Source organism: Anopheles stephensi, unplaced genomic scaffold, assembly GCF_013141755.1.
Source record: "Anopheles stephensi strain Indian unplaced genomic scaffold, UCI_ANSTEP_V1.0 ucontig94, whole genome shotgun sequence".
Lineage (NCBI taxonomy): Eukaryota > Metazoa > Arthropoda > Insecta > Diptera > Culicidae > Anopheles > Anopheles stephensi.
The window spans coordinates 26278-53388 of record NW_023405465.1 but is presented as its reverse complement, the minus strand read 5'-3'; the positions used below and the strand labels follow the sequence as shown (position 1 = coordinate 53388).

The following is a 27111-nucleotide window of genomic DNA, read 5'->3' as shown; positions in this document are numbered from 1 at the left end:
GGGGACGATTGTTTGATGTTTGCGTGGCTCTATGGGAAGCTGTTCGCACCGCAAACACAAATTATCGTAAAGATCGCTGTGGTTGAGTGTGTGGCAGTGTGTGAGCGCTAGTGTTTACTGCACCCGGTCGGCGCGTGATATAGGATTTTATCACTTTTCGCAACCCAGAACAGCAACAGAAACGGTTGCCTCGGGTAGCTGTGGCTTAGTGTGTTGGTGCAGACTAGAGTTTTAATGGTCATAGCTTACTATTTTGTGTAGTGAACACTTGTCTGCTCAGTCCTATCCGCAGTATTCCGTTTCGAATGTTAGGAGCCGGGAAAATTGCATGGTCTTACCAACACAACAGTGCAAAAACGTCAGTGATCTTCCCGGCTTTCGATCGTGCTGCGCGGCGTAAAGAGTTATTAGAAAGTTTTCCCTCGGGAATCGCGCCACGATATCTACGGCTGGCGTTGATTTCTCTTGCCATAGGTCTTTTAAATAGAAGCCTCAAGCTCTACCACTATCTTTTGCCATTTTTTTGCATTTTGCTTTCAATTCTTTTACATAATTAAACAGTTGTCGAGCTGCAAAATCAGTCAAAAGGAAGCTCCCGCAAGACCGCTACAAATCGATTCATAACACCGATCACATAACCCGCCCCGTTTTATAGCTTCAGCCCGTCTCACAAATTTCCTCTATTTTCCAGCCCCAAAGTGTAGTAAGTGTAGTAAGTGAACGTGAAATAGGCAGCACGCAAAAAAAAGGCCACCCGTAGGCCCTTTCTAACTTGGCCCCGTCGCACCCGTTCGAGGTGTGCCCTTAAGTCGGTCGGCGGTTGTTTGGTGCATTTACGTTAACGGCCGTTTAAAGACGGCCGCAGTGATCGCGAAACCGTTGCATAACTCAAACGCCCAGCAGTGCCTAGTAGTACGAAAGGGTTCGTCGCTTAGCCCGGGCATCGAAATCGTTCGATCGAGCATTGTGGAGGTGTGTGTGGCCAGTTGCCTCAGGGGAAGTGTAGGTGGCCTGTATTCGTGTGTCAGTGTGCCGTGCATTCAATTGTGCCCAAATCCCAAATTTTGCCGAAACGAAGCTCCCGAGACTGGTGATCTACGCTCCAAGTGGCGCAGTGGTAGTAAAGTTCAAATACCGCCCGTGATGATGATGAAGCTGAAGTTGCTGTACGCGCTGGCCAGCATAGCGCTGACCGTGGCCAGCTGTGAAGCGAAAGGTAAGCTGCCTTTTTTGCACAAAATAAATTCTGTCTCTTCTGGGCACGAGTAATCGTCAACCTTCGTGATCTGTTGCGTAGGAGTAGCGCAAGTATAGGCCGCGGATTTTTTGTCGAGTGAATGGCTACAATTTTTTGGCGCTCGTAAAGGTCGAGGACAACACCATTGTTGTGCACTTCAACGCAGATTTTCTCTCACGAACGTGTCTCGACATAAAGCAGCTTTAAGCTGCTTCACTCAAGTTGCGCCATGAGCGTTCACGTTTTATCGACCGTTTGTCCTACTCCGCCTGCCCTTACGGACGGCTTCAGAGTTTAACAATTTGTCACCAGCTGGTAGAATAGTAGCTAGCTCTTTGCTTTCCACTCGGCACACCGATTGTCTCATTACCATAATCTAGCCAAAAAAGGAAACTGGCTCATTCACCAGTTCACCATACTCACACCAACAAACCCAGACGGTTCTTATTCCACTAGGCAAACTAAAACTCTGCATCGGAACCCCTCTGTGTGTATGTGTGTTTGGGGCATAAATATTGACTCATTGCGCCACGCAAGACACACCAACCATAAACAACGGTCGCAAACGTCACGTCCATGTACGGCGTGTCGTTTGTCCGTGAATGAAATTCGGTGTCCCCCCACCGATTTATCCCGGGCCGGAGCAACCTTTTCGAAGCCTTGCTGGTACTGTAACACCCGTTTCAGCAGTACGCCAACCGGTTCGCAAGCGCCGGACAAACATTCGCCACCGCCACCTTTTTCGTTCGAGTTTTGTGTCTCGGCGGAGATTAAATAAAACCCGCGCGGAGATGGCGTCATCGGCGGGTCGCTCGTGCCGCTGGAGGTCGAAAACATCGATAAAGCTGCACACCAACACCAACGCCTCGGCTGGGCGAGTTCTTGTGCGTGTACACTAGCTAGCTGGTGAGTGTCAATCGTGCACAGACATGGTCATCAGCACCGTACTGATGACTGGGACGAACGTCGTTGACATTGCCTGTGACATCATCGGGCGGAAATGCATGCGGCCACTCCCGGAACCGAAAACTGCTATTCAACATCTACAGCCGGATGGTTTCTTATCGGTTTCTATTGCTGATTTCTCTTCGCCAGGATTGCCTCATCGGTGAGGTTGGTCGGCATGAGATATTGCGACGAATACCGGTTCAATACCGGTTGGAGTGCAAAGTTTCTCATTTTGGACGTTGAATGTCTTCCCTGTGTTTTGCCCGATGGTATCGATCTTCAATTCGATGATCAACTGACGAATTGCATATTTTAACTTGTAATGTTTATGTCAATTTTCGATCTCAAGACTAAGTGGACATTTTTTAAGAAGATCTGAAATCTATTACAAATTCTGGTCTCTGTTCTATACGAAGTCAAGAGATTTCATCTAGACACCGGAAGCGTTTCGGATAACCGGATGACTAATATTCAAGAAAGTCCAGTGAAACCTTGTGATAAAATTGAAACTTATTCTTCAACTTACCTACTCCACTTAATACCAAACCAGCCATGAAATTCTTCAAACTCTCCTGTTGTTTTGTTCCCATTTCCAACTCCTCATTACATGCTTGGGAAAAATGCGCTCACAGCCGCAGTTTGGAAAGTGTTTCTTTACCTGCATTTGTCACACATTCCATACCAATCCGTACGCATCCGTACGGTAAGACCACCGGCATTCCAGCGAACTATGCACATTCACCGGCCCGAGGTCCAACTTCTGCACGGTTCGTCAGCAGCCGGTGCTTTGATTTATCGCTTCTAGCCATCCATGCCCCATCCGTACGCAGGGTGACTATCTACTGGCGGCCATGCGTCGAACCATCATCACCCGGACAGAGTTGGTCGGTCATCGCCGGATGCATAACCATCGTCACGTATCGCAACGTACCGTACCGGGGTTGAAAATATGGCAGGCATGATTTATACCGGCTCGGGACGCATTATCGCTTCCTTTTCGGTACCGCATTCGGTCCGTTTGGGGAACTGCAGACGGTTTTTTCTTCTCTTCCCTTTGCTCCTCGCTGTTTCATTTTGCACGGCTCGAAGAGCCCATTCCCTAGACGCTTGCATCCGCCGGTCCATTAGCCGGTGAAGAACATTCTTGCCCCTTTTCTTGGAAGCAAAATTGCAGTTGGGAGTGGTTCCCCATGTGTGTGCCATCGTTGCGATATGTGTGCATTGGACATGGACACACGTATTCGCGACGATCGTGTGTTCGGTAAAGTAAAAGCGAAATTCTCAGTCGCTTCTGTGCCGACGTTCAACGGCGTGCCGATGACTGGGAAAAAAGTGTTTGTGTGTGTGTGTTTTTTTGTCCTTTGCTAAAATGCATCGAACGTACTCATCACGAGCCGGGACGGTGTGCGTAATTATGGTTCCGAGAGCTCGCAAACGTCCCTGTCGATTGTGACGCTGTCATCAGCGACAATGACACGATTGTGTAGTATGTTTTGTTAATTATAATCCTTCCGTTACGGGTAGATCATCTGCAGGAAAGTTCTCTTCTCTAAGGGACTTCTATATTGCAGTGAGACAAACACCTTGTATTTAACGGCGTTGTTTTCTGTCATCTCCGCGGTACTTCCTGCCAATGGACAGTTGTTTCTGGATGAAGCCGATTATCCCCTTTTGCTAGATGATAGCTTAGTGATAGCATTGAGTGGAGTGTGAAAATCGTGTAACAAACTGTCGCTCAACATTAATTAATAACAATCCAGCTTCAAGTGTCATTTTCACGCAGTTTTTTAACCGTAATCTCTACCAAGAAAAAGACGGAAACAGAACTGGTCGTTACAAACTGACCTATGGTAGGAGAAACACTGCTTCAACTCAAAGAATCTTCCCATCAATTTACGTCATGCAAAAACAAACGGAACTCAGTTCTAAAAAACGTAATTAATACACGTTATGCTATAGCTATGTAGCTCTTTTGAAGTCTAAAAACTCATCGAGATGTTTGAAAAACATCAACAAGAAACTGCTTATTTGCAAAAAAAATTTAAAAAAGGGTTCCTCGCCTGTTCGGCTGTTGAAGTCTTTTAATTTCTCCCAAGCAATTCCTACGGGTATTTCTGCTTTTTAATCACATAAAGATGGTTTTTATAGTAAAAATGAAGTTAATTTGGAAAATGCACACTAACAATGGGAAGTTTGTTCGTTATATTACCACAGCCCGGACACCCGGTCAATGAAAGTTTTCTCTCCCCGCTATGCCAAAACCCAACCCGGGTACGAATCCCCTAACCCCTGCCGGTAGTGTTTCCTATGGCTTCTGTCATTTCTATCTCGACCGGACACGGAAAAACACAGCACGGATGCTTATAACTCACTTTCGCTGAACGGCTTTCCCTCCGCGGTACATCCCCGTTCGGGCTTGCTCCCTCGCTTCCAGGCACTACTTTCACTGAAGCTCGTGGCAGCATCCATGTGCATGTGTACGGAAAGACTCTTTCTTTCACAACCCGCCTAAGGCTCTTCCTTTTCATAGGTGTGTCTTAATGCCGAGGAGGTTTTTTTTTTTGTTGTTCAACCCCAACATACCTCCAAGATGTGATCTGTGTTGCTCTCTTCCATCTCGCCGGCAAACAATTCTCCCTTAAAGCTACCGCGCTAATGAGCAATTTGAATGGCTTTGGCTGACTCACCTCTCTGGTGTGACTCGGCGGCACCAATTATTCTGTACTGGTAGAGTTGCTTTTTATTGTTTGTGCTTGGTATCGAATGACACCAGAAGAAAAAAAAAACACCCAGGCCACATTCAAAGGGTGTCGTTGGCGAGTGTTGAAATGTCTTTTCTGCAGGCATATGGTTCTTGTCGGCGTTGCGAGTCTCATGCAAAACTTTCTCCACCGGCACACGAAGATGGTGCGGCGCGACAGCACAGCCCGAGGTGCCTAATGTTAGAGGTAAAAGAGAACATCATCATGACGGTTCGGGGCTGTCGCTTAATTTCTGCCTCTAATGCTGTACCTTTGTGTGTCAGTGTGGGGAAACGATCGAGGTGATGACAGCCTCCAGCTCCGGGATTAGTTTGTCATCTAATGCGGAGTTGATCACGGTCGGTGTTGTCACGGTGGTACACGTTTTATGGTCAGCGCGACCTAAAGCCACCGGGACACAGCATGCACCCTTCAAGAATGCAGCATAAAGGGTCAACGGTGTTAACATGAAAGCCCCAAGTAGAGAGAGAGAGAGAGCGAGAGAGCCGGAGCGCGACGAGAAACGTGATCTTGGAAAATGGATAGAGAACCATTTGGCGCCTAACTTAATAACCATTTCAATTTGTCAACTCGACATGGAATGGATTGTCTTCCCGGTGGCTAGCTTTCCGTAGCTCGGCACAAACCAACCAGTAAGAAAAATGCAACCCACCACATGCAACAACCCGTGGGCGCCATTTGTAACTGCATTCCTGGACAGCGATTCCAAATAAGTGGAAGTCTTACTGTGACCTTCGATCAACCAGCGTGTGCTAAAAAAAAAAACAAGGGGGGAAGTTATAAATTCTCCAGCTAGCCTATTCCGATTCCGGTTCGATGTCTCGCCACAACAGCAAAAAATCCCAACTCTTTCTCACCACTTTCTTTGCCTGTCCGGATCGGCTAAAGATGGTTCGACACCTAACAAGAACTGCTCTTCCGCAGATGAGCAAACAATACTGACAGCTTGCCCTTCTTGGGTGCAACTCTTTCGCAACAAATCCCAGCTAAAGCTTCTCCCTATTAACCGGATAAGGTTGGTGCCGGTTGCGATTAATGCATCGATCTCGGGTGTCTACGTCCGGACCTACTGGAGCGTTACGACGTGGGCTTGTCAGAAGCAATTCATTTTCAACCGCCCTTTCAACTTTTGTGACGGATACGGTGATGAGCTCCTACACAACGGCTAGAACCTCGCCTTCCCAGACCGAGGTTCCCAGGGAGTGAAGAACTCCTTGAGGGGGGGGGGGGGGGGGTAGAGTAGGATGTTGCGCGACTGTCATTACGTTCCGATGTGTTTCAACCAACCAAGACAAGGTAAGTGGCCTTGTCGGTGGCCACGCCTGCTACAGAGTATCCGAGAAACCCCGTACCCGGTTGGATGCTTTATTGCGCGTAGGAACAGGGTTGAACCGAACCCTGGCAAAAGGTGTCAATGGCAAGCTTCCTTATACGTTTCGCTTGTTCGGGTTTCAAGATGACTTCGAATGCATTTCATGAAAGAGTTCGAATTCAAGGCGAGAGTTCCTTTGTGTCATTTAAATGTATTCACTATTACAAACATTATTTTTAACGAGCTTTTAAAGATTTGCTTAAATGCTGCTTGCAGCACTTTTGCACCCAAACCCCGAAGCGAAAGATTTATAAACAATCCTTTATTCGCAGCGTCATCTTTTACCCCATTCAATTCAATCTATGTGAATTGTGTATGCAACAGCGATGCACATAAATCCGACCGATTGCGCGACGATTACAAAACCGTGGCTTAGCTAGCACCAGGAAGGTACTACATCGGACCCATAGCGTCCCCCGATCGGCAAACCATAGTCCGCGGAGGAAATCGCACTGCGGCAAGCTCACCCACAAACTGGGCCTGGGAGCCGGCGCTAGCAATGGTCTGCAATTATCGCGCATAACAATTCAATGCGATGGTGTTGGTGTTGGTTTGGTTTCATAATGCAATACACTCGCTTCCCATGCTTGACGATGGCCCTGGTGGATGGTAAATTTGCCATCTCACGGGAATCTACGGAGCCACCCATAGGCGGTGGCTTCGACGGATGGCCATGATTAGCGTAGTACCTTATGGAAGGCCTAGTGGTCCGAACGGAATCTGATAAGCATAGTGCCCGGGAGGCGATCTTCAACGGAGATGTCTGGCAAGGCGTTGCTGATGATGTCGATGTAAGACACATTAGCGTATCCTGTCTGACTGGTGATCCGAGTCTCGAGACGTTCGAGAGACTATTTTATAGACGAGAAACATCCTCCACTTTTTGTTGGGTAAATAAAAGTAAATTAAATAAATTTATAAACCTTTTGAGTCCGCGCACTAAACTCAATGCTCTATTATGTTGTTTTCCCCACGCGCAAGACGATAAATAAAACAGTACACTGTAACAAACGGTTGTAGCAACTACCGCGGGAAGCAATACCGGTCCCGGTGTCGATACCACGCCGTGCCTTCTGGTAACTGATGCACCGTACCGCAAACTGCACGTTGAATAATGATCGACATCAGCATCGCCTCATGATCATTACGATTTATCGCCTTCAGACGGACGGTTGCGATGCAACAGCGCGCTCAGAAAGAAACGCGTAGAACGCTCGCATAAAGCCAAGTGTAAGTAATGTACTTACGGCGGCCACTGAAGCATTTCCGTCTGCCAGCAGCAGCGTTGGCCGCCAGACTGGCCGGTGATCGAGCGCTTGTTTGAGATGTGAAGATGTGTAAATTATCGCCGCGGAAAGGTTCTGCGCCGCGTTTGGATCGATTTTGCGATTAAAAATGTTCTACATCGGTCGATCGATTCGATCGCTGGCGGGCGCAGGGATGAGTACCGTCCAGGGAACCAGGAAGCTAAGCTAGAGCTAGATACTTTGCACTTTATACGCTGTCATGAACGATCGTGAAGCGTTTGGTCTGCAAATTGAGCCTTCTAATATCGCACCCGATCAAGCGTGATCGTGGCTTTAAATTGACGACTGTTTGAGATTATCGTCTCCATCGGATAATGTTGCTGACATTCAGCATTTGATCATCGGCAGCCTTCTGCACTGTCGGCACAATCAAAATCAATGTTTAGAAAGTTCATCGGCTTCTCAGATACGGACGAAGGTTCACCAAAACCTGAACTCATGTTTCATGCGAATTCCGCAAGAGAATAAACCATCTCACTTCAGCAATAAACCATTCGTCTGGTCAATAACTCTTACCCTATCGCTTGCAAGACAACAAATCCATTACGACATTCTCGCTCGGACGCTGAGTCCAGGTCCAAACCGGAACTGTACAATAATGCTGTTATCGCCTACTACTAAAACTTTGCCAGCCAGTTTTTAAGGAAAACAAGTTCCTGCCCGGCATACAACGTGATATAAATAAAACACGCGCACCTTCGTACGACACAACGTGCGCAGGAATAAATCAACGTGCTCAACGTCCCACCACTGGGACGAGAGTGTTAAGAGGCCACATGTTGGCTACACACATATTAGCGAGACATTTTGATTTTCTCACTCTACAGCACGCTGCATCCATCCATGCTGTGCGCAACGATTACGATGCGAATAAATTAATGCCAATGTTGGCACGTTTGCTTCTTCTGCAATTGCCTTGGGCCGGGTCATTCGGTGGCACGTCGTACGCGCTACAAAGTTTTTCCACCGGAGTAGGTTCGTCCAACGGGAATGGAAAGAATGCGTATTCCCTTCGGTAGTTCGATCAATGCCCATTCGATTCGACCGATGGTGTATCTGAGCCCTAACTGGCGAAGTCAAACCGATGTCACAGGGCACTGCGGTGGCTGTAGATTGTAACTGGTTTCGCGTCCACTTCGCCCGGTGGAAGATTCTGACGTTCTGGGGTTTTAAGTCTATTGATCGCTTAAGCTTGTGCTGGCGAGATTGCTCATGGCTGAACAAGCGGAGTAGCCGTTTTTCTTTCACTTATTTCCTAATTAGGAATCGAAACTGGATCCTCCGGGGAGGATTATCGTGATCTTGTGTGGCAGGTGTACTACTGAAACATGCTTAATTGAAGTCGCCTTTATCGGTGGGCAGCAATCGCCTGCAACCGGTACCATCCTTAATTTACATTGATTTGCAGATTGGTTCATTTTAATGTAATTAATATCCGAGGATTTATACGCTGGTGTACTGCTGGGTTGCTTGTAATTATAATGATTGGAATATCATTATGATTGCGACTACATAATGTCCCATCTTTCGTATCAGATCAACTGGGCTTAAATTAATTTATTCTAAAAGCTGTATCGATCGCCCGATCAAAATCGGGTTAAGTGTATCCAATATCTGATTTCAATCGCTTGAGTACTTCCACCGAGGAAAACCGCCTTCTAATTAATCTCTGCCCGGCTTTACGGGCCTAATAGAATACCGTTTAGTTACGCAAAACATCTGCCAAAAAAAAATGAGGACAAAAATTTCAACGAGCAGCAAAATATTTGAAATTGTACAGTTTTTCCGAACTACCGCCGGCATAAAAAAGACGCGCGCCCTGTTTGCGAAAATTGATCGCCCACACTTCCGGCCGGCCGTTGCTGATTGGAATCCGGAAGGCAAAACAAAAAAAAAACAAAATTCCTGCTGGAATAATACACACATCCTGCCATGTGTGTGTGTGTGCACCGCACTTCATGTTCCAATTAATGTGATCTGTTTGGCGTTTTGGTTTTTGCGATCGGGAAAGGGAAAATCAATTAGTTCTGCTAGCGCTGTAACGAGCGGCAAGTGGGTGTGTGCGTTGCTTTTTCTTTCTGTCTATCTGTGCAATGGTTTGTGGCCTAGTTTTTACTTTGTATTGCGTTAGATTGATGGAAATGCAGCGGGAAAGAAAATTCAAACTGCATTATTTATTTATTTATTATTTATTTATTTATAATTCCAGTATTACGGCATGACGCCGTATTGTCAACACCGCATGTGTTGACGATTACATATTCACAAATATTAACAAGGCATTTCCTCCCTGTTATTCTGCCTTATCCCGGGCATGCTCGGTTGTCGGTGTGTGGAGAAATCAAACTGCATTATACGTTATAAAAAATAGTTTCATGTCTCATATAGGTATGTTTTATATGCAAAATAGGCTATAAAAAAAGTGTTATAAGTTGTAGATGTATAAATACTATAAAAATAAAAATAAATATAAAATTTTACAGGAGTAACGTCACAGATAAACAAATAAATTACAAGAGATAAAATAACGAACATGGAAAAAAGAAAGAAAATTCTGTTTGCAAGAGTCATTTAAATAACTCATGAACAGGAAATAAAACAGGAAAAGTAAAAAATGGTACGAGAACTGCATCACACTATTCAAACCATCATAAATATGATATAAAAATTAAATTTCATATGTTCTAAAATAACTTCATGAGTGTTCATTTTCTTATAAAAAGAAAAACAGCACAAAAAACCGCATACAGTAAAAGCTATAACGTAAAACAGTCATGTAAAACATAAATATTTAAAGTAATAACGTAACAACCAAAGACAAAAAAATTAAAAGAGTCAAAACAAGGTGACAAACAAAGAAAAAAACAAAGGCGTCGGTTTTCACACGGCAAATCCCAATCAGAGATCGCCTCCCCGTACGCAAGGCTTGACTACCATGCTATGGGTAAAACCGAGTTATTGAAAGCCAATTACTATTAGCATTAAATATTTGAAGAATTTTATGATCAATATGTATTACAATAAAAGCATTTAGAAACATTTAAAAAATGAACATTGAAATTACATATTTTGTGAAAAAGAAAACAATAATAAATATGTTTTAATAAAAAAAACTAGAAAAAATATAATAACAACAGTGTGATGCGAACAAGTGTGACTATACAATTCGACAAGTAAAGAGCGAATAAGCAAATTGAGACAATTACGATTACGCTGAACAGAAAGTCAGAGCATAAACTAAAATATAATTTTTGAAAGAAGTAAAAACATAATTTTCAAAGTTGAAAAAGAGGAATACAACATACAACATAAACTACATAAAACCATCATGAAGAAGTTAACATCTGATGTGCTATTCAATTGATAATTTTGAGAAAACATATGCATTGCACACATAAAAAGCAAACTAAAATTGAAACATTTACCCCCCAAAAAAAAAATCAAACAAAACACCCGAAACTAGTGTAATTAGGTACCGACCATGACAATTGCAATGGCTTACTGTCACCGTTCGCGTTTCGACGCAGCGACACCGAAAGAAAGCAAGCAACACAAAGACCTTCCGTAAACAGCTCGCATAACCTTGGCCAATAAAGCGCAAAGTGAGAGAGGTACACAAGAAAAACACACACCGATAGGGTGGAAAAAACCCCGCCCGCCGATCGCCTCCATTCAGTCAACGAACGTTTCGGTGTCGAAGTTTTTGGCGGGCGGTTTTGTTTTTCTTTTTTGTTCTACTGCTCTTTTTCGGGGGAGAAAAAGTGTGGTAACCGGCACAATATGCTCCCAAAACAAATCCCGGCACACCCAAAGCAAGGGGAGACGCACGGCTGGTGGTGTGAAAATTCATTCCGTGAAAACCCGTAAAACCGTAAAGTGCTCCAAATAGTCAGCGTACACGCGTGTGCCCGTCAGAGGCTCGCCGTGCTGGTGGTAAAGTGGGTGCGCTCTATAATTTTGATTCAATTAAAGCGCCAACGCGCGGGCCGTTTTTGCTAGATTTTCGGCACTTTTTAGGCCGTTTTAGCTGGTGACTGACTGATGGCGGGTAGGGCGGAACTGTGAGGAGGGAATTTTCTTCTCAAATTGAAACCAGTTCGCTTTCCTTTGATTGTGGGTGAATGGTTTTTTTTGTTGTTGCCTTCCCCAATTTTAGCTACTAGAAGAAAGGTTTGTTGAGGAAGCAATTTTTGGTGATCGTGGTCTTGGGGCAGCATCTCCCATACCGGCAGCAGACCATAGATTGGCAGGTGGTGGTGGAGCGGATGAAGGTTAGAAATTTTCCGCCCAGCTCGGTGCGACTGTAATAGCTGCTGTGGTGGTAGCTTTCGGTGTCAGCGTCTCCCGAAATCTAGCACAAATTTTGGCACACTCCAGCCAGCGCCAAATTCTCCTGACACTTAGCACAGACTACAGAGAGATAAAGAGAGAGAGAGAGCGAGAAGAAAAGCTGGAGCTAGAAGGCGAGATTTATAATGCAATTGGCCGCCAGGGACCATTCCATTGTCGTTTGAATTGAGGCATCTGCGATTCAATCCACCCGGGTGTGGGAATGCGTTCTACATTGGTCGGTCGGTCCTTCGTGGTAATGGTATGCAAATGTTTCCCAGCTCAGCTCTCTTGCTGCTGACGATGACGAACGTCGTCGTGTGATTTATAGAGTTTCTGTCTTTCGCCCCCAAAAAACACTAACCCATCAGCTACCAGTTTCACTGGATCGTACGTCACGAGTGAATTACCTCAAAGTCACCCTTTTTAATGATGGCCCCAACCCGAAACGAGCCCTACAGTTAAAAAGCGATCACCCTTGCATGGCACAATTAAGACCAAAACCGCCGAATGCAACCAACCTTTTCCACGCCAAAACTGCCCCATTTGCTTCTAGGTAAGCGTATGCCTCTTATCGTGTGATCGTTATCGTCAATTAAATGGTAAAAAGGCTCGAAAATGGGAGCACACACACACACACACAAATTAAGCCATCCGCTCGACAAACGTCACCCAGGGCGCATCATGTGCTAGCAGTAGAAAATTGAGCCCAATTCCATAACAACGTTATTGCATTATGGAGCCGATCGTAGCGAACATCCACCTATCCACTGAGCCGGTGCAATCTTCATTAGATACCGCGGCTCCTAAATGGAATCCACTGCCATGGCCATTCTTATCGCCCCACTATTCTTGTCAAACCACTTAATACGCGGACCACTTTTGAACAGTTGTTCTTCCCCTTCGGGAATGTACGACCCGGCCGATGTCCATACTCCCAAGACTGGGTTGATTATGCCGATTGAAAGCAGAAGAAGAGCCTTTAGCAAATGTCCACACACACACACACACACACGGGACCGGTTTGCCTGCCTTGAGATGTCCCGACGCATCTTCGGCGGCTGTCAATCCGAGCTTCTGCGGGGTTTTTGGCTTCTCGTTTTGTTCCGCCAGTAACCAGTGCTGCCCGTTCAATAGGCTTCAACATCACCACAGAAGCTTAACGCGGTGAGTGGAAGTGGTTTGTCCTGCCGGGGTTATTGAGTTTCTTTCTAGGGGCAATTCCCAGTACCGTTTGCGTTCATAGGCGCGCGTGTGGTATGGACCGTTCAGAAATAGAACGAATGTGGTTGGGCAAAGCAATCTTAATATCTGTACCACAAAACGAGTGCAAAGCTTTGAGCATCGGTTAAACAGATGGTTTGGTGCAGATTATTGGCAATAGCAATTAAAACGATTTTATGCTCTGGTGGATGCCCCCAGTGGTCAGTCTGACACCACAGAGTTTCAAGCGAGTTTGTTAGGTTTTAAGCTTAATCTAACGAGCTGGGGAGATGGATGGTTTGAAATCCTATTCGGGGGAAACCTAATAGAAGTTTTTGATGAATGACTTTATAGAAATCGAATCAGCAAAACAATTCGCTAATCATCGTGATCTTTTTTGGGTGCACTGCAGGGTTTTCGGTTCATTTTTAAATATCAATATTGTTCTGTTCTAAGGTGATCTAAATCCCCTCCAAACAGAGTCCCTGTACGCAGAACTGGTAAAACGGGGTAAAGTAAAGCCACATTTTTCCATCCATTTTTGCCCAAATCAAATCCCTCATCCCAAACCAAATGCCTCGAATCAAATCAAAAGGCAAGTAAGAGATGTCAACGTGTGGTTTTTGGACTCTTTTTGGTACGTATTTTGACGCTTGGAGGAAAAAATGTCATTAATTCTCCGCAAAAACTGACAAGCAAAAATGGTTCCCATGGAGTCATCATAAACCTCCACAGATAATAACGATTGGTTACATTAAACCATGTTTATGAAATGCTTTAAAAAATTTAACTCAATGTAGATATAATTTAAAAATTTCGCGAGTTCACGAGGAGAATGATCTCGGCTTGATAAATTTGTTGAAATAGAATGCTACGGTGTTGAAGTCACATACCATTAAAATTAAATTAAAATCATACGACTCGAAATGTCCCTCAGATGTTAAAATATTCAAATGAAAATTCAGAGATAAATTTGATAATGAGCTGTAAACCCCAACATAGAAGAATGAGAGAACATTTTCACTTGCTACAGTTTACTAAATTAAATGATTAACAGCGGATACGAAACATAAATCGGATGTTCAAACCGTCCTTTACAGAACCGAAAACTGATTTTGAAATTTGTAAATATTCGAAAACCCCTGCAATGAACAAATACTAAAACCCAATCGATTCAACAAAAACAAAAAAATACGCAAGTCAGGTGAAAAAACTGTGATAAACGCGAATGCGATAGGGGGTGCAATGGATGAATCTTCCCCAAAAAAAATTAAGCAATCTGCCCACGGGATGCCAGCATGCCCGTATAACTGTACAACGTTTGGTATCTCCAGAACCACTGCGCATCCGCCAGAAGCATCATAAAAGATACGAATTGCCACAAGGTGTGCCACCTTCTGCGCCGGTGAAGCATTCACGCTTCGGGAACGAAGCACGCCCTCCCCTTTTACGCACATGCGATCGATTATGTATTTTTATTGTTGGTAGTAATTTAATCAAATCATATCAACATGACGGAGCAATTCTTCTGCTGCACCGTTACAATCACCACACCTTTTCATGCTCCAGCAATAATCTCAGAGCAAAACATTCTGGCCTCTCGGTTCCAAAATCCGGGGTGCTAATGAGCGCCATTACTAATCGATCGCTATTACGTGCGTGTTGGTGTGTGTTTCTGTGCTGCTTTTAATTTAAACTGAAACAATCATAATCCATCACGGTACGACTGGAACCGTCCAGGGCGTGTGTGATTAAACCAAATCAAGACAAGATTTATTTCCAGCCAAAGCACCTTTGTTGCACCTGTTTCGTTCTACGATTCTACGGCATCGAAGAATAGCCCCGGCGTAACACTCGAGCTGCCCCGATCGTTGCGCTAATGAGCCTTATCCGGCTTACAGCCCGAGTAGCTGCGCACGCCAGTCGCCACGGTAGAACTGTTAAATTGATTCTTAATATTTTACTGTCTTTCGCTTCACACAGCCTGTCAGAAGCACCCAGAAAAAGCAACACCAAACACCAACCGAAAGCGGAACGAAATGGGTGTTGTTTTTTTTTTGTTGATCTCTTTTCGATCACGCTGAAGGCTCGTCTAGCTGTCCGAAAGGTGCAATAATTACTTCAGAACGCTCCCGTGTTTCGGGTGCTACCTATTGTTCTGAGCTGCTTCTTCGAGGAAGCCAAGTTTCTATTTATTGATTAGAAACGGACATCAGCAATAAGACCAGATTCCTGTGCCCTTCTTATCCCCGGGGACCTGTGCAGGGAAGAAGAATTTCCCTTCAAGAGCAATTGAATCCACATCCCGTAGAATTCAAGCAGTTGAACTTTTACAGTACCTCCGGCCAACGTTTTATTGATCCTCAATCGCAGACAAAGCATCATTAACGTGTGGCATATCAACACAACATGTCCGCTTAAAGTCTGGACGAACAATTAAATGCTTCCCTCGCTCTCTCCACATCCGACGCATCAGTCTCACATCTGTCAGAAACGCCGAACGCCTGTCAATGCCTACTCGATTGCAGGCTGAAGTAAACAATGAACCTTCTAATTGCGCCAACCGTACCGAAGCTAATCTTCAAATTCGTATCGTCCAGTTTGTTTTGAGAGCCTGATTAGACCGGCACGCACTATGATGGGAGCTCAACAGTGATGGAGCAATTTGTCCAACTTTCCATTAGCATCACCGTTCATTTAGTTATCTTTTGAGCATGAAAGCCATTTCTCCGAAACAACAGCTCGATCGAGCATTAGGGCTGTAAAGCATCTCGCTCCCTAAGTTTACTGTAAAGTAAAGACGCAAACAAGCAGTGACAATCGGGCGACCCTTCGAGATAGGCATTCATAAAACATTGAACGGTACCGAAGGCCGGTCAGCTACAGATGGGTGCGGCATTAACATCATCCGACATTCCTTTACCTAGATCACACACCGCCAAGACAAGAAGCGCACGACATCGCAGATGGTTCTGCTTCAATCATCCTACTCAATTACACGGACACCACTGACACTAATGTATGTGCCCTGAGAAAGTGAGAAAAGGGGTTGGCTGTACGGAGCTTCCGGAACATTTACAATACCGAAAGGTTGTCGCGATCGGTCACAAAACGTCACAAACCGTCTGTTGGATAGGAGCGAGAGAGGAAAAAAAACGAGCGTCTCCAAATCTGTAGTAATGAGCAGCAGCATACAACATCGGTGGAAAGTTCGTCCAGCTTCCCAGCATCCCAGATAGAGACGAGTATTCCCCTCACTCACCCCAACAACTCCCATCAGTGGTCAGTGGTTTTGTCTCTTACTAAATGTTGGATGCGTCCACGGATGTCTGAATACCTCACGGATATTGCGGTGGGATACCAGAAATTCAATACCCGTACAAGGCAAAGGTACAAGACATCGCCAAGACGCATTTAATCATCGGGACCCAAACGGGGCTGGACGGTGTGTGTGTGTGTGCCGAGAAGCGCCAATCGTTGTCAGGGAAAAGGGTGGCAAGTGCCACGACAAACTCCACCGCGCGATGCTCCATGGTGTCTATTGTTTCCAATTAGACGACCGACCGGTTGCGCCTAAATATACACATCTTCTACCGGTGGCGTCTTCAATTGCGGCCGTTTTTTTTCGCTTCTTCTTGGTGCTTTGTCCCCGTTTACCAAGCGACAGTAGCTTCGATGTTGACCAACTTCTTCCGGGTGGTTTGTTTTATGGGAAAAGAATGAATTAATTACAAGACACAGCCGTTTTCCCTCAACGCTCTCACACTCCCCCTTTTGGGTCCTACCGATGACTGTAACATGTAACCCTCGCCCCGTTCGCCTAATGGGTTGGTATTGCTTCTTTCGGTTCGAATTTCTGGGTGGTATTTAGGTCACCGGGATACACCGGTACGATCGATACCGGTCCTTGCAGCAGGTTTCATGTTTCGCGCACAATGTTCGGTGTGATGTAACGGCCACATGGGAAGGGTCTCTCTCCCTAGCAACACCCCGTTGGAACAATGGAACAATATCGACCGAAAGGCGTACTGATCCTTTCACCTAGTTGTTGCACAAATCGTACGATCATTTAATGAACTCCGGCATCCAGATTTCCAGGCACGACTTTCGTGATTCTGATGATCGATTCCCTTTAGCTTACATTGTATAGTTGCTTATTACCCTGCTTACCGGTGATCAACGACTAGGGAGAGTGCATTTTACATACCCCCATCACACAGCTAATAAACATTACTTTCAAAACGATCGATCCATAAGAGATCGAGGGCTGTAGAGTTAATTAAAATAAAATTCCACCCTCTTGAAAACAAAAACCGGGAATATTATTTAATCAGCAAGCCGGCCATTACTATCTCAACCACCTATTCATAGTTCACCCCGACAATAACTCATTCTGCTATCGCCATTGCGCAACATCTTAATCACTTTTTGGTGTGCGAAATAAAATAGGAAATTACAAACGAAACAACAAAAAAACCAGCCCGGCATCAAAACACCGGTAAGTTGCAGTTGATTTATGACATTATCTTTCGCTCAGCTACCAGCAACCTGTACTCCGGAAAGTCTGCGTTTCGTAACGTTTCATTTTCAAGCCCCCAATCAGCAGTGCGGATATGATGGTGGCAACGATCTTGTCCGGTATCCGATCGTGGGCGATGCGTTGATTTCCAGCCAGATTGCTACGTTTCCCAGCCTAACAGCAAATGGCTACCGCTTATTCCCACGGGTTACAATTCCATGGCCAGTAGTGTCACTGTCGGTGGTAGAAGCCTCTTTGCCTTTTCCATGTCGCATCCATCATCGTGAAGCGCAACGCAACTCACGCTGCGTTATCTGATTTTGTACTACAACTTTGAAGGTCTTCGCGACGTGAAATGAATTTATGCAACAGAGGGATCGAGCAAGAGAGCAAAGTGAGTAGTACTGCGAAGGCTGTTATTATAATTTGCCTAGAAATGTTATTCTTCCCCCCCACTCGGTTTTGATGTTATCTCCTTGAAGAATTCTCCATTTTGAGCACAGCAGAAGTGTGTTTTAAAAATGTGTTTAACCTAACAGCTGACATCACTGTCTCCATTTATAGTGCCATAAAATCGTACAGACACGGTTCGATAACGTTATATGGAGGGCTAGATCACTTTACAGGTAACAGTTTTATGATGCTCGGTTCCGTATCCTTCCAATTCGCAACACGTGGTCCACTTTGTGTAACACAATATGGCGCACCATAAGCAGCCGCGAACTAGGAATGTGATAAAATTAAGTAATTCCAACAGGCGAGCTTCTCGTCATTAGGCTGACAGCATCAAGAAGCACTTCGAGTTTTTTTTGCTTCTCGTTCGTATTCGCTCGCCACCGTGTGTCACCGGGATCGGGATTGAAACACAATTAAATTGACCGATTTCGTTTAACAGCAGCATGTCGCATGTATAATTCATAACATCCCCTATTTCCGTGTATGTGTGCGTGTGTTTTTTGTTGTTGCTGCTGTTATTGAACCAGGTGCTGATGGTACAAACAATGTGCTGCTCTCCTTTCCGTTCTACTACAAAACAAGCGTTCGATGCTACCGGCCCGAGCGACAGCAGGATGGTGTTTCATTTCTCGTGAGATACCTTTCCTTTCGATCGATTCTTCCTCGGCCAACTTTCATCGTGCATTCAGCGTGCAGCCAAACCAAACATATGATCCCATTTACGACAACACGACAAACCATTGGCCAATGCTCAGTACCGCTTCGGCGAGGCATTCAATTTGTGGAGCAATTGAATGCTAATGAATTCGTGATCAGTTTACCGTACTGGATGGGAAAGAGAGTTTTTTGCTTTTGCTTATTTACCGAGCGGAGTGCGATCAGCTTCATCGAGTGGGCGCATGGAAAGGACCTTGTTTCGGGAATGGGAATTTAAGAGCCGTACTGGATTTCGTAGAACATAAATTATGTCGAAAGAGGAATATGCGTATGCGAATGGACGGAATTATATGGGACCATTAAGTTGTTAATTTCAAATATAAATTAAAAAAATGAAACTTTTTCTTAATGCCGACTTTATGCAGACTGCAAGATCTAAGGGTGTCTATAATATAATGTATTCTAGTATAGAACTACATTCCCTGAGGCTCAGATTATGCCAACATTAAATTTGAAAAATTTAGCAAAACGTACAGGCCGTTCATTCCTCTTCTTGGCTTAACGACCTGCTAGGTCACGCCAAGCACCATCAAATGGACTTCTTAGTAACATGCAGCTGGATAGTTAGTCCTACGACCTGCAATCGGGAACGGTCTGGATGAAATTCGAACTCGCATTATAAAGCGGAGAAGATTTTATTTTTATTTAGGTTTTTAAATACATTATTGCAATACGGCCAGGCCGTCCTTGATGGTAAAAAAAAATCATTATAAAACGCTCATAGAAATGTTTCCTCCTCCTAGAAATGCCCTCGAAGTTTCCTCCTCCAGAAAGAAGTTTTTAGTGCCAGGACTTCAAAGACAAACAATATACTTCTTTTGGCCACTTCATTGCAGTCCATCAACTACCAAGAGTTTCTGGATGATTTTTCCAATAGTCTCTGATAAGCTTTTAGGTTCAGATAAATTATGATTCATAGATCACTTTAATTAAGTGGATGGATTTAGTTAAAATCCATTTGATTTTGGAGTTTTGAGCAGATGTTACCGAGACGGTTGCTGTGCCGGTCTCTCACACGACTGGATAACAGGTATGGTCCAGGCTATCTACTCGTACGCAAAGCTGACTATCCAGCTATTGATATAAACAAGTCATGGAAGTCAGAAACGAATGGCCAGGAACTTCGAATAGATGAAGCTGTTAACAAATATTTCTCACATTTCGCCACGAACAGATTTTCAAGTTTGTGAGAATAGTATTCTTTATTATAAATAGCCCCAGAACTGATTAACTTAGAAAGTAGTTATTCATCGTCCAACCATCAAATCTTATAGCCTTAAACAATAGATAAAAATATTATGAAACAGCGCTGTCCAGAAATTCCTTGAGTTCACATAATTTCTTGAAGCTGTTATCAGGCGATGTTTGTTATAGATGTTTGTCGAGAACATCTATGATCAAATACAGATATACGGCCAGGCCGTTCTTTTTGTGCATAAAAAATCCAATATGATATTAATTAACATGAGTTATGAGGGCAATGTAGACCACATTAGAGAGCTTCGCAGCCCTGCCTGAGACATCCAAATGCGTTAGCGAATTTATCTGCTTCATTAGCAAAATATCCTACTAATTGTTGAAATATTACATACATTTCGCTAATTTAAGTTGAGATATTAGCATCATTAATCCGCATCCCTTTTGTGCCCGTTCTATCCTTTTATTCCAAACCTGTCTTATTAGCAAAACCAATTCCATAAGCTTATCAATTCCAAACATTGATTCCTGTCCATTTTATGCGTTATGGTTTTTGTTTTTCTCCTACCATTTTTAACCTGGTGCAAACCAGAACCAACGCTTCTCTCCCGCCCGGTCGGCGATTGAGGCCAACGCGAAAAAGGACGGGCAATAAATATGTATTTGCGTTTTATGATTTATGTTTATTACATCGCGCCCCAAACCCGATTGTCTATGCTGCGGGTGGGCACGACCCCGTGTGCGATTGTGATTCCCTTGCGGACATCGGCGGACTGTGTGCGGCAATACAGTCCAACACTGCTTCACCGTGCTTGCGTGCTGTCTACTTCTACGCTGAAGAGATGTGCAGAAATTGTAGTTTTATTACAATGTTGCTTAAACCGTTCGCTTGAGCGCTTCTGAAGAAGTGTTCCTGACGAAGCATCCCAAAATAAGAATGTTGCTTCAGTGCTATCGCTTTTTGGCGATCTTGTCCGCAGTTTGAGACATGTTGCTAGAGGCCATAAATTGGGAAGTGTTGTCTTCTACACACTGCTCTACAAAGTCCTCTGGTGACCCAGTGTGCTTCGTTCATCTTGTTTCGCTGATCGCTTGGACTCGGCAAAAACACGCGTGTCTCATATTAGGAATCAATAAAAGAAGACTGTTTTACAATGTTTTGCATACGTTTAGGAATGGAGTGGATCAATAAATTACAACCAAAAGCTAACTGTGCACATTGTATGCTAAAAGTGCTCGGTGTAAGAGTTTTAGGTTCTATGTTCACCAGTTTATGGATATGTTGGAATGTTGTCCCATCGCCACGACACACACGATCCACCGCATGTGATGATGCGTTCTGATAGCTGACCAGGTGTTAGTCACGGACCTTAGCGATGGCGAAAGGTACCCTTAGCTTTATGACCACCTTGCCAAGCGAGTACACGGATTAGCACGTGCAGCAAAACATTGTACCAGTGTCGAATCGGTCAAAGGCATGCAGACTTTCTAATCTACTCGCCTGTACGGCGAAAGGTCCTCAAATTCCCAGGCTGCAGCATTGCATAACGGGATGATCGGCTCACGCGGTAACAGTTGATTCGTCACCTGCATTAGCGCAACAGTTCATCCTTAAATCCCAACACCATATCGACCTTTTTCGCCCTCTTTCTGTGTGAAGAGAAATCCCGGTAGAACCCTGTCAGTGACCTCTTCATCACGTTCATCAGAAAGGAACAGCCAGGCCAAATCTGGGAGTTGATCTTCCTGCTCAGCACAGTAATGAGACGAATGTGGTGGAATAACTTAATTGCTGAATCGTGCATAAAAACTCCTCTTATTGCATAATTGCTTACCTGCCGAGTCCTCCAGTGCGCGATCACCTCACCCCGATCACAAATCCACATGTGCGCTTGGCAGGATGATCTATCATCTGCCGCGCTGACTAATGTCTTCATTTTCTGCACCCAACCGTCATCGTCGTCGCCAGTTCTAGGAATGATGGTGTGTTTCCGGACGAGAAATTAATGTGTCTCTCTGGAGGTCTCCTCGCGATGGGAAGATTAACCCCCGGCGTTGGTGGTGTTTCGCTACCATTGCACTTCCCACGAACCGGCGTATCTTGATGATATGATTGTGGACCGTTTCCTAAAACAAACACTAATCGATGGAGTGAAAATGTGAGAAAAAGTGCATAATAATAGCGAGCGAGAAGTTCTTGGTCCTGGCCAACATCCAAACGGGAGTTGAATGCCATCCAGCGTGCCGAGAATCACCGCGGTCAGTTTCAGGCAGCTCTCGTTTAATGCGTGTGTGTGTGTGACTGCACTCGTTTGTCCATTCGTTACGCTATTGCTCAGTGCGTGGAGGTATGCAGTTTCTGCTCTGAGGCACGATGCGTGAACCCATCACGATATGGCGTCCTGTGCAGTGCGAGTGGTAAGTTAACACCCACCGTCCGGGACACATCCACTGCGTCCTCACGTACGAAGTGTGCGAATTTATGAGCCGAACGAGACTTACACCGCATGACGCGACCTCCAATGGACGATAAGATAGGTTACGGAACGCGTACCTCTGCGCCGGTATGCCGACGATCGTCCATGGACCTTCCAGTGATCGCTTCTCGCCCACAGCATTGGAGCTCCGTTTCGCTACAATATAGTTGCCGGACAAATCTGTACATGAGTGGTACAGTGGCCCTGGTCAGCCACCTTCGGCCGAGTGTGAACTTACCACCAGACGAATGCCAGAACCCCGAGCGTTCTACCTTCGGTTCCTTAACCAGACCGACGCATGTCGTCACGCCACGATGCGTTTTGCTGGAAGTTCTTCCGACTCTGGACGATTTCCCCGACCAGCCCGGTTCCGCCGGTTCCCTTTTCGTTTTCATTATTTACAGACGATAAAATCTTGTAATTAGAACCGCAAGCTACGTTCGGTATGGTTGGGCATGGATGAATTCTTTTCCCTGTTGGAATAAAATCACCCGCAGGCTCCCCTGCCGGAGAAGACGAATGATTCCGTTTTGAGCAAAACAGCGCTGGGCTGATGGGTGCGAATGAAGACGATTCTCTAGAGGTTTTGCGGGTTGCGTTTCCATGGAGCGATCATCAAAGTAAGCAATGAAGCTATACGCAGAACGTTTGTAGTGGGGTGTGTGAAGAAAGAAAAATCGCTCTCCTTAACCCTTATGTGCTTGCCATTAGTCGGTACGTACCTTTATTGTTTCACTCTTTGTCCCTCGGTCCCTGCTGGCTAGGTTCTTGCTTATCACAATTGTGTATCGATTGTAGCCATATGTCTTGTGCACCTTCTACCTTCATCTGCAGAGTAAGCGCATATTGCAATCAATTAAAAACGTATGAATTCTTGCACTGCTCAGTACGATAATTGCAAGGCGAGTGCGTTCATTAGCGTGTTAAGGGCAAGCTATTTCCGTAGCGTTTTCCTAATTGGTATCGTTTTCTTCTTTTACTTTTTTTCACAGGTGAGCGATAATTTGGTTTGTTGGAATTTATATCCCCCCCAGCTCCATCGCCAGACGCATGTCTGGTAAGGATTGCACTACACAAAGAATCATCGCAGTAAGCTTTGGAAGCATCTTAGTTTGTTTACACATTCAGCTTGTTTCCTTGTTGCAAACGATAATGAATTTGTACAGCGGAAACATCTGCACAAAGTTCCAACAAAACTTCCCCACACCGTACAAACTACTGGTGGGCGAAAAGCGCGGCGATCTTCTGCTCCCGCGTGTACTTCTGCTGGCGCTGTACGGACTTCTTGTGGGTGCTGCGTTTTATCGCTTTGTTCTAGTCAACCTTGACCTGCCCGACACAGTGCTCTTCTACTTCGGTCTCTCGGTAGCGATCGCTCTTGGTAAGCCTTGTCCGATTTGCATACAATTTGCAATAAAATTCTACCGGCCCTTCCTTTTAAACCCCATTCCTCCCGTTTGCCAACAGCTATAGGCTGTAGCTTCTCTACACAGGTTCGTTGTGTTTGTGCGTTGTGCTGGATGGGATTTTTTGGCAAAGCAGGACGCAATCTGCTGAAAACCATCACCATAACGCTCATACTAACCGGGCCCATCGAAAATATGGCCCTGAATGGGAAGGAAGTGATCCGGGTGCTTGCATGCTCGGCTGAGCTGGGCTTCAATCTGACTCTCACGAGAGTGGATCTTATGACGAAACCATTCCAAAATGCACTCCTTCAAGGGCGAGAACGGTTGCCAGAGTTGAAGCAAGAGTTTTCGGAAATTGTTTCCATCGTGAAGCCGATCGTACGGGAGGTTGAGCATTCGAGTGGTGATGAAGATAGCGAAGAGGATAGTTCTTCTGGGAGTGGGCAAATCAAGGAAGAAACACAAAACATTAAATCCGCAGAAGACTATCAACAGATGTATGTGGCAAGGCTTAACGAGCGTTGCCTAGCTCAGCTACAGACGGGAGTCGATCGGTGTAAGGCAGCGTTTGAGCGTACGTACGATGAGTGTAGCGAAAGTTTGCCCCCGCTGGTCAACACACTACTCTGCTGGCCGATGAAAATAGATTTTGCCTGCAGTTCTGCCGAACTGTTCGGAGTTGGTGCCGTCTGTCAAATGGAGGACGTGTTGGATGAAGATTTTGGTGAAAACTATCGGTTGCTTAAGGTCACCGAGCGACAGCTGACCGGTGGAATGGGTGGCATCAAGATCGACTATGAAGTGCCCGATCTTCGCAATCATTCAGGATACGTGTAAGTGATCTGGTTTTGCATTGTTATCAGGACACAATTTGATCTTCTCCCTTTGTATCCAGAACGATCAAGAATGCGTCCAAAAAAATGGGCAAAGAATTCAGCAAAAAGAAACACTTTCTCCGCGTAGTGATGTACCTGGTGCGGAAAGTGTTTGCATTCATCTTTCTCCGAGTGATCTTCAGCTCGGTACGGTACCACAATGCATATCTGTGGGTGATAAAGTACAACAACTTCTACATCACGGATCACTTCCGTGAAATCGATGCTCAGCGCGCTCGGGAAAATCACTCTCCAATATTACCATTGCGGGCGATTCAGGGCTCGGAACTAATCGACACAAGGGCCGGGATATGGAACAGGCTTGAACTTCGCCATGTTGTTGGATCCTTTGCCACAGTACTTCTGCACTGTCTGTCCACCACGGTGCTAATGCTAATGGATGCACTGCTGTACGAAACGATGGACATAGTACGGCGCCATTCGAAGATCGAGTATCATCAGCAAGGATTCCATGGCGTGAATGTTACGGTACGTTTGTTGTGTTGAAAGTGTTGAACGATTTTTTTAAGCGCAACTTAAGCGTACTTACAGGTTATTGGTAAAGGAGCACTGGCTGAATTGATTCGTAACACTGCTGAAGGATTCCGCACAAACGAGAGGTTAGATTTTCGTGCTTCGAACGAACAGTGTCTACCACGTCCGGTGAGCCTTTCCGGTTGGACCATCGCTAGTATTTACGGACTTTTTGGTCTTCTAATGCTACTGATAACGACGGAAGCGTACGTCCAACGGTCACGTCGGCTTATCTGTTCCTTTTTCTATCCTGGACGTGAGCAAATGCGAACCGTGTTCCTATACAATCGTGTCCTTCGGCAGTCGCAAACCTTGAAAAAGACACTCTCCCAACGAACCGTGCCATTGACGCGGAAATCTTCCGCCCAAGTGCTTCCATTTCGGGACCGTCTTGCCTTACATCATCCAAACTGGTTCGGATGGGCACGCACGAGCCGGTGTGCAGTTTGTCGGGGTGATGGAGCGCCCCATGAGTGTCATCGGTGCGATTGCTTCCTTCGCTACTGTGACGGGTGTTGGCAGGATATTGGCCGCCGATGTGTGGTCTGCACGAAGCAGAGACGCGAAATCAAAGCCTCCAACTGTTGCAATCCAACTGTTGACAATCTGTCGACGGCCTAGAGCGCTGGATCGGTTCATCCTCCTGCTGGGAGGCAGTCTGTGCGTGACATCCGCTGGCAACGATTTGACAGCACCGTTACGCACGTCGTCCACTTGCTCCAGAAGCTGGTGTAACCCGGTGACTGGTGCGTGGTCCCGTTTGGCCGTTTTCGGATCCGGAAGCTATTCGACCACAGAGACCCGTACTTGCGTCCGATGCGTGGCGATGTGATGGAAACTCGGCGCAGCGTAACGGGGGCTACACTACAAACGGGCTTGTCTCGGGGCGGATCATGCCTCTACTCACACAAGCGCAGTCCACGGTCACTGACGATGGTCTGGAGCAGCAGCATAATGAAACGCTATTAAAATAATCATCCCGAACGAACGAAGCAAGCGCAACATTATGATCGCGGGGCTGACCGAGTGAGCACCGGCACCGAGCCGATCGGGAGCAGCATACAATTCGGCCATTTGCCGGTCGCGCGTGAGGGTACGTGTGTACGTTTGTTCCTCTTTTTTGTTGTGATATGATCACAGCATTGCTTCTGTGTGTCTTGATGCTACACAGTTGCTTACACAGATCGTCCATGATAAGGCTAGTAATAGCGTACCAAATCGGCTTCATTATTTAACATCTTAACATGTTTGTTTGGAGAAAGCATCTAGTGGTAGTTGTATTGTGTGAAGTGTAGTTGGGCACGCGTGAAATATATGACTAAAAACTATTGTTCAATTTGTTGCGCCCTAGTTAAGAAAATAATTGGGTTCCTGAGTAGTCAAGGCATTATTTTGATCCATAGATATATCCTCAAAATTTCGACCTTGTGAGCTTTATAAAATGTTTTGAACAATTGTTAAGCTCAACTTTTCGTAAGCTTACAAGTACAACGCCTGATGCTCTTATAAAAAAAATCATTAAGCTTGCAAGATCGTGTTGACGATTTCTTCGCTTTTAAGTACAACACAAACAGCTTCATAAGTACACTAAGAGCACATAAATTCCAACAATTTATATATCACCGTTTCCCACACTGTGTTTTTTTAAACAACGCGCAACCTCACCGGATCATGAATCAACCCGAAGCTCGAGCTGCGGAAAAGTCGAGCTTTTCCGGGCACTAATTTTAATCCAGTTCGCTCCATCTCTCCTCGACTCATCGCCACAA

The 27111-nt window shown here is 45.3% G+C and overlaps 1 protein-coding gene across 2 annotated transcripts in view; it reads left to right on the top strand.

Moving 5' to 3' along the window:
• The window catches only part of LOC118517332, a 53012-nt gene that overhangs the window by 552 nt on the left and 25349 nt on the right, over positions 1-27111 (top strand). For both annotated transcript variants that reach the window (XM_036063315.1, XM_036063314.1), the window contains exon 2: positions 692-1216. In XM_036063315.1, coding sequence (XP_035919208.1) covers positions 1144-1216 — 73 coding nt within the window. In that variant the 5' untranslated portion in view covers positions 692-1143. The remainder of the gene's footprint in view (positions 1-691; positions 1217-27111) is intronic.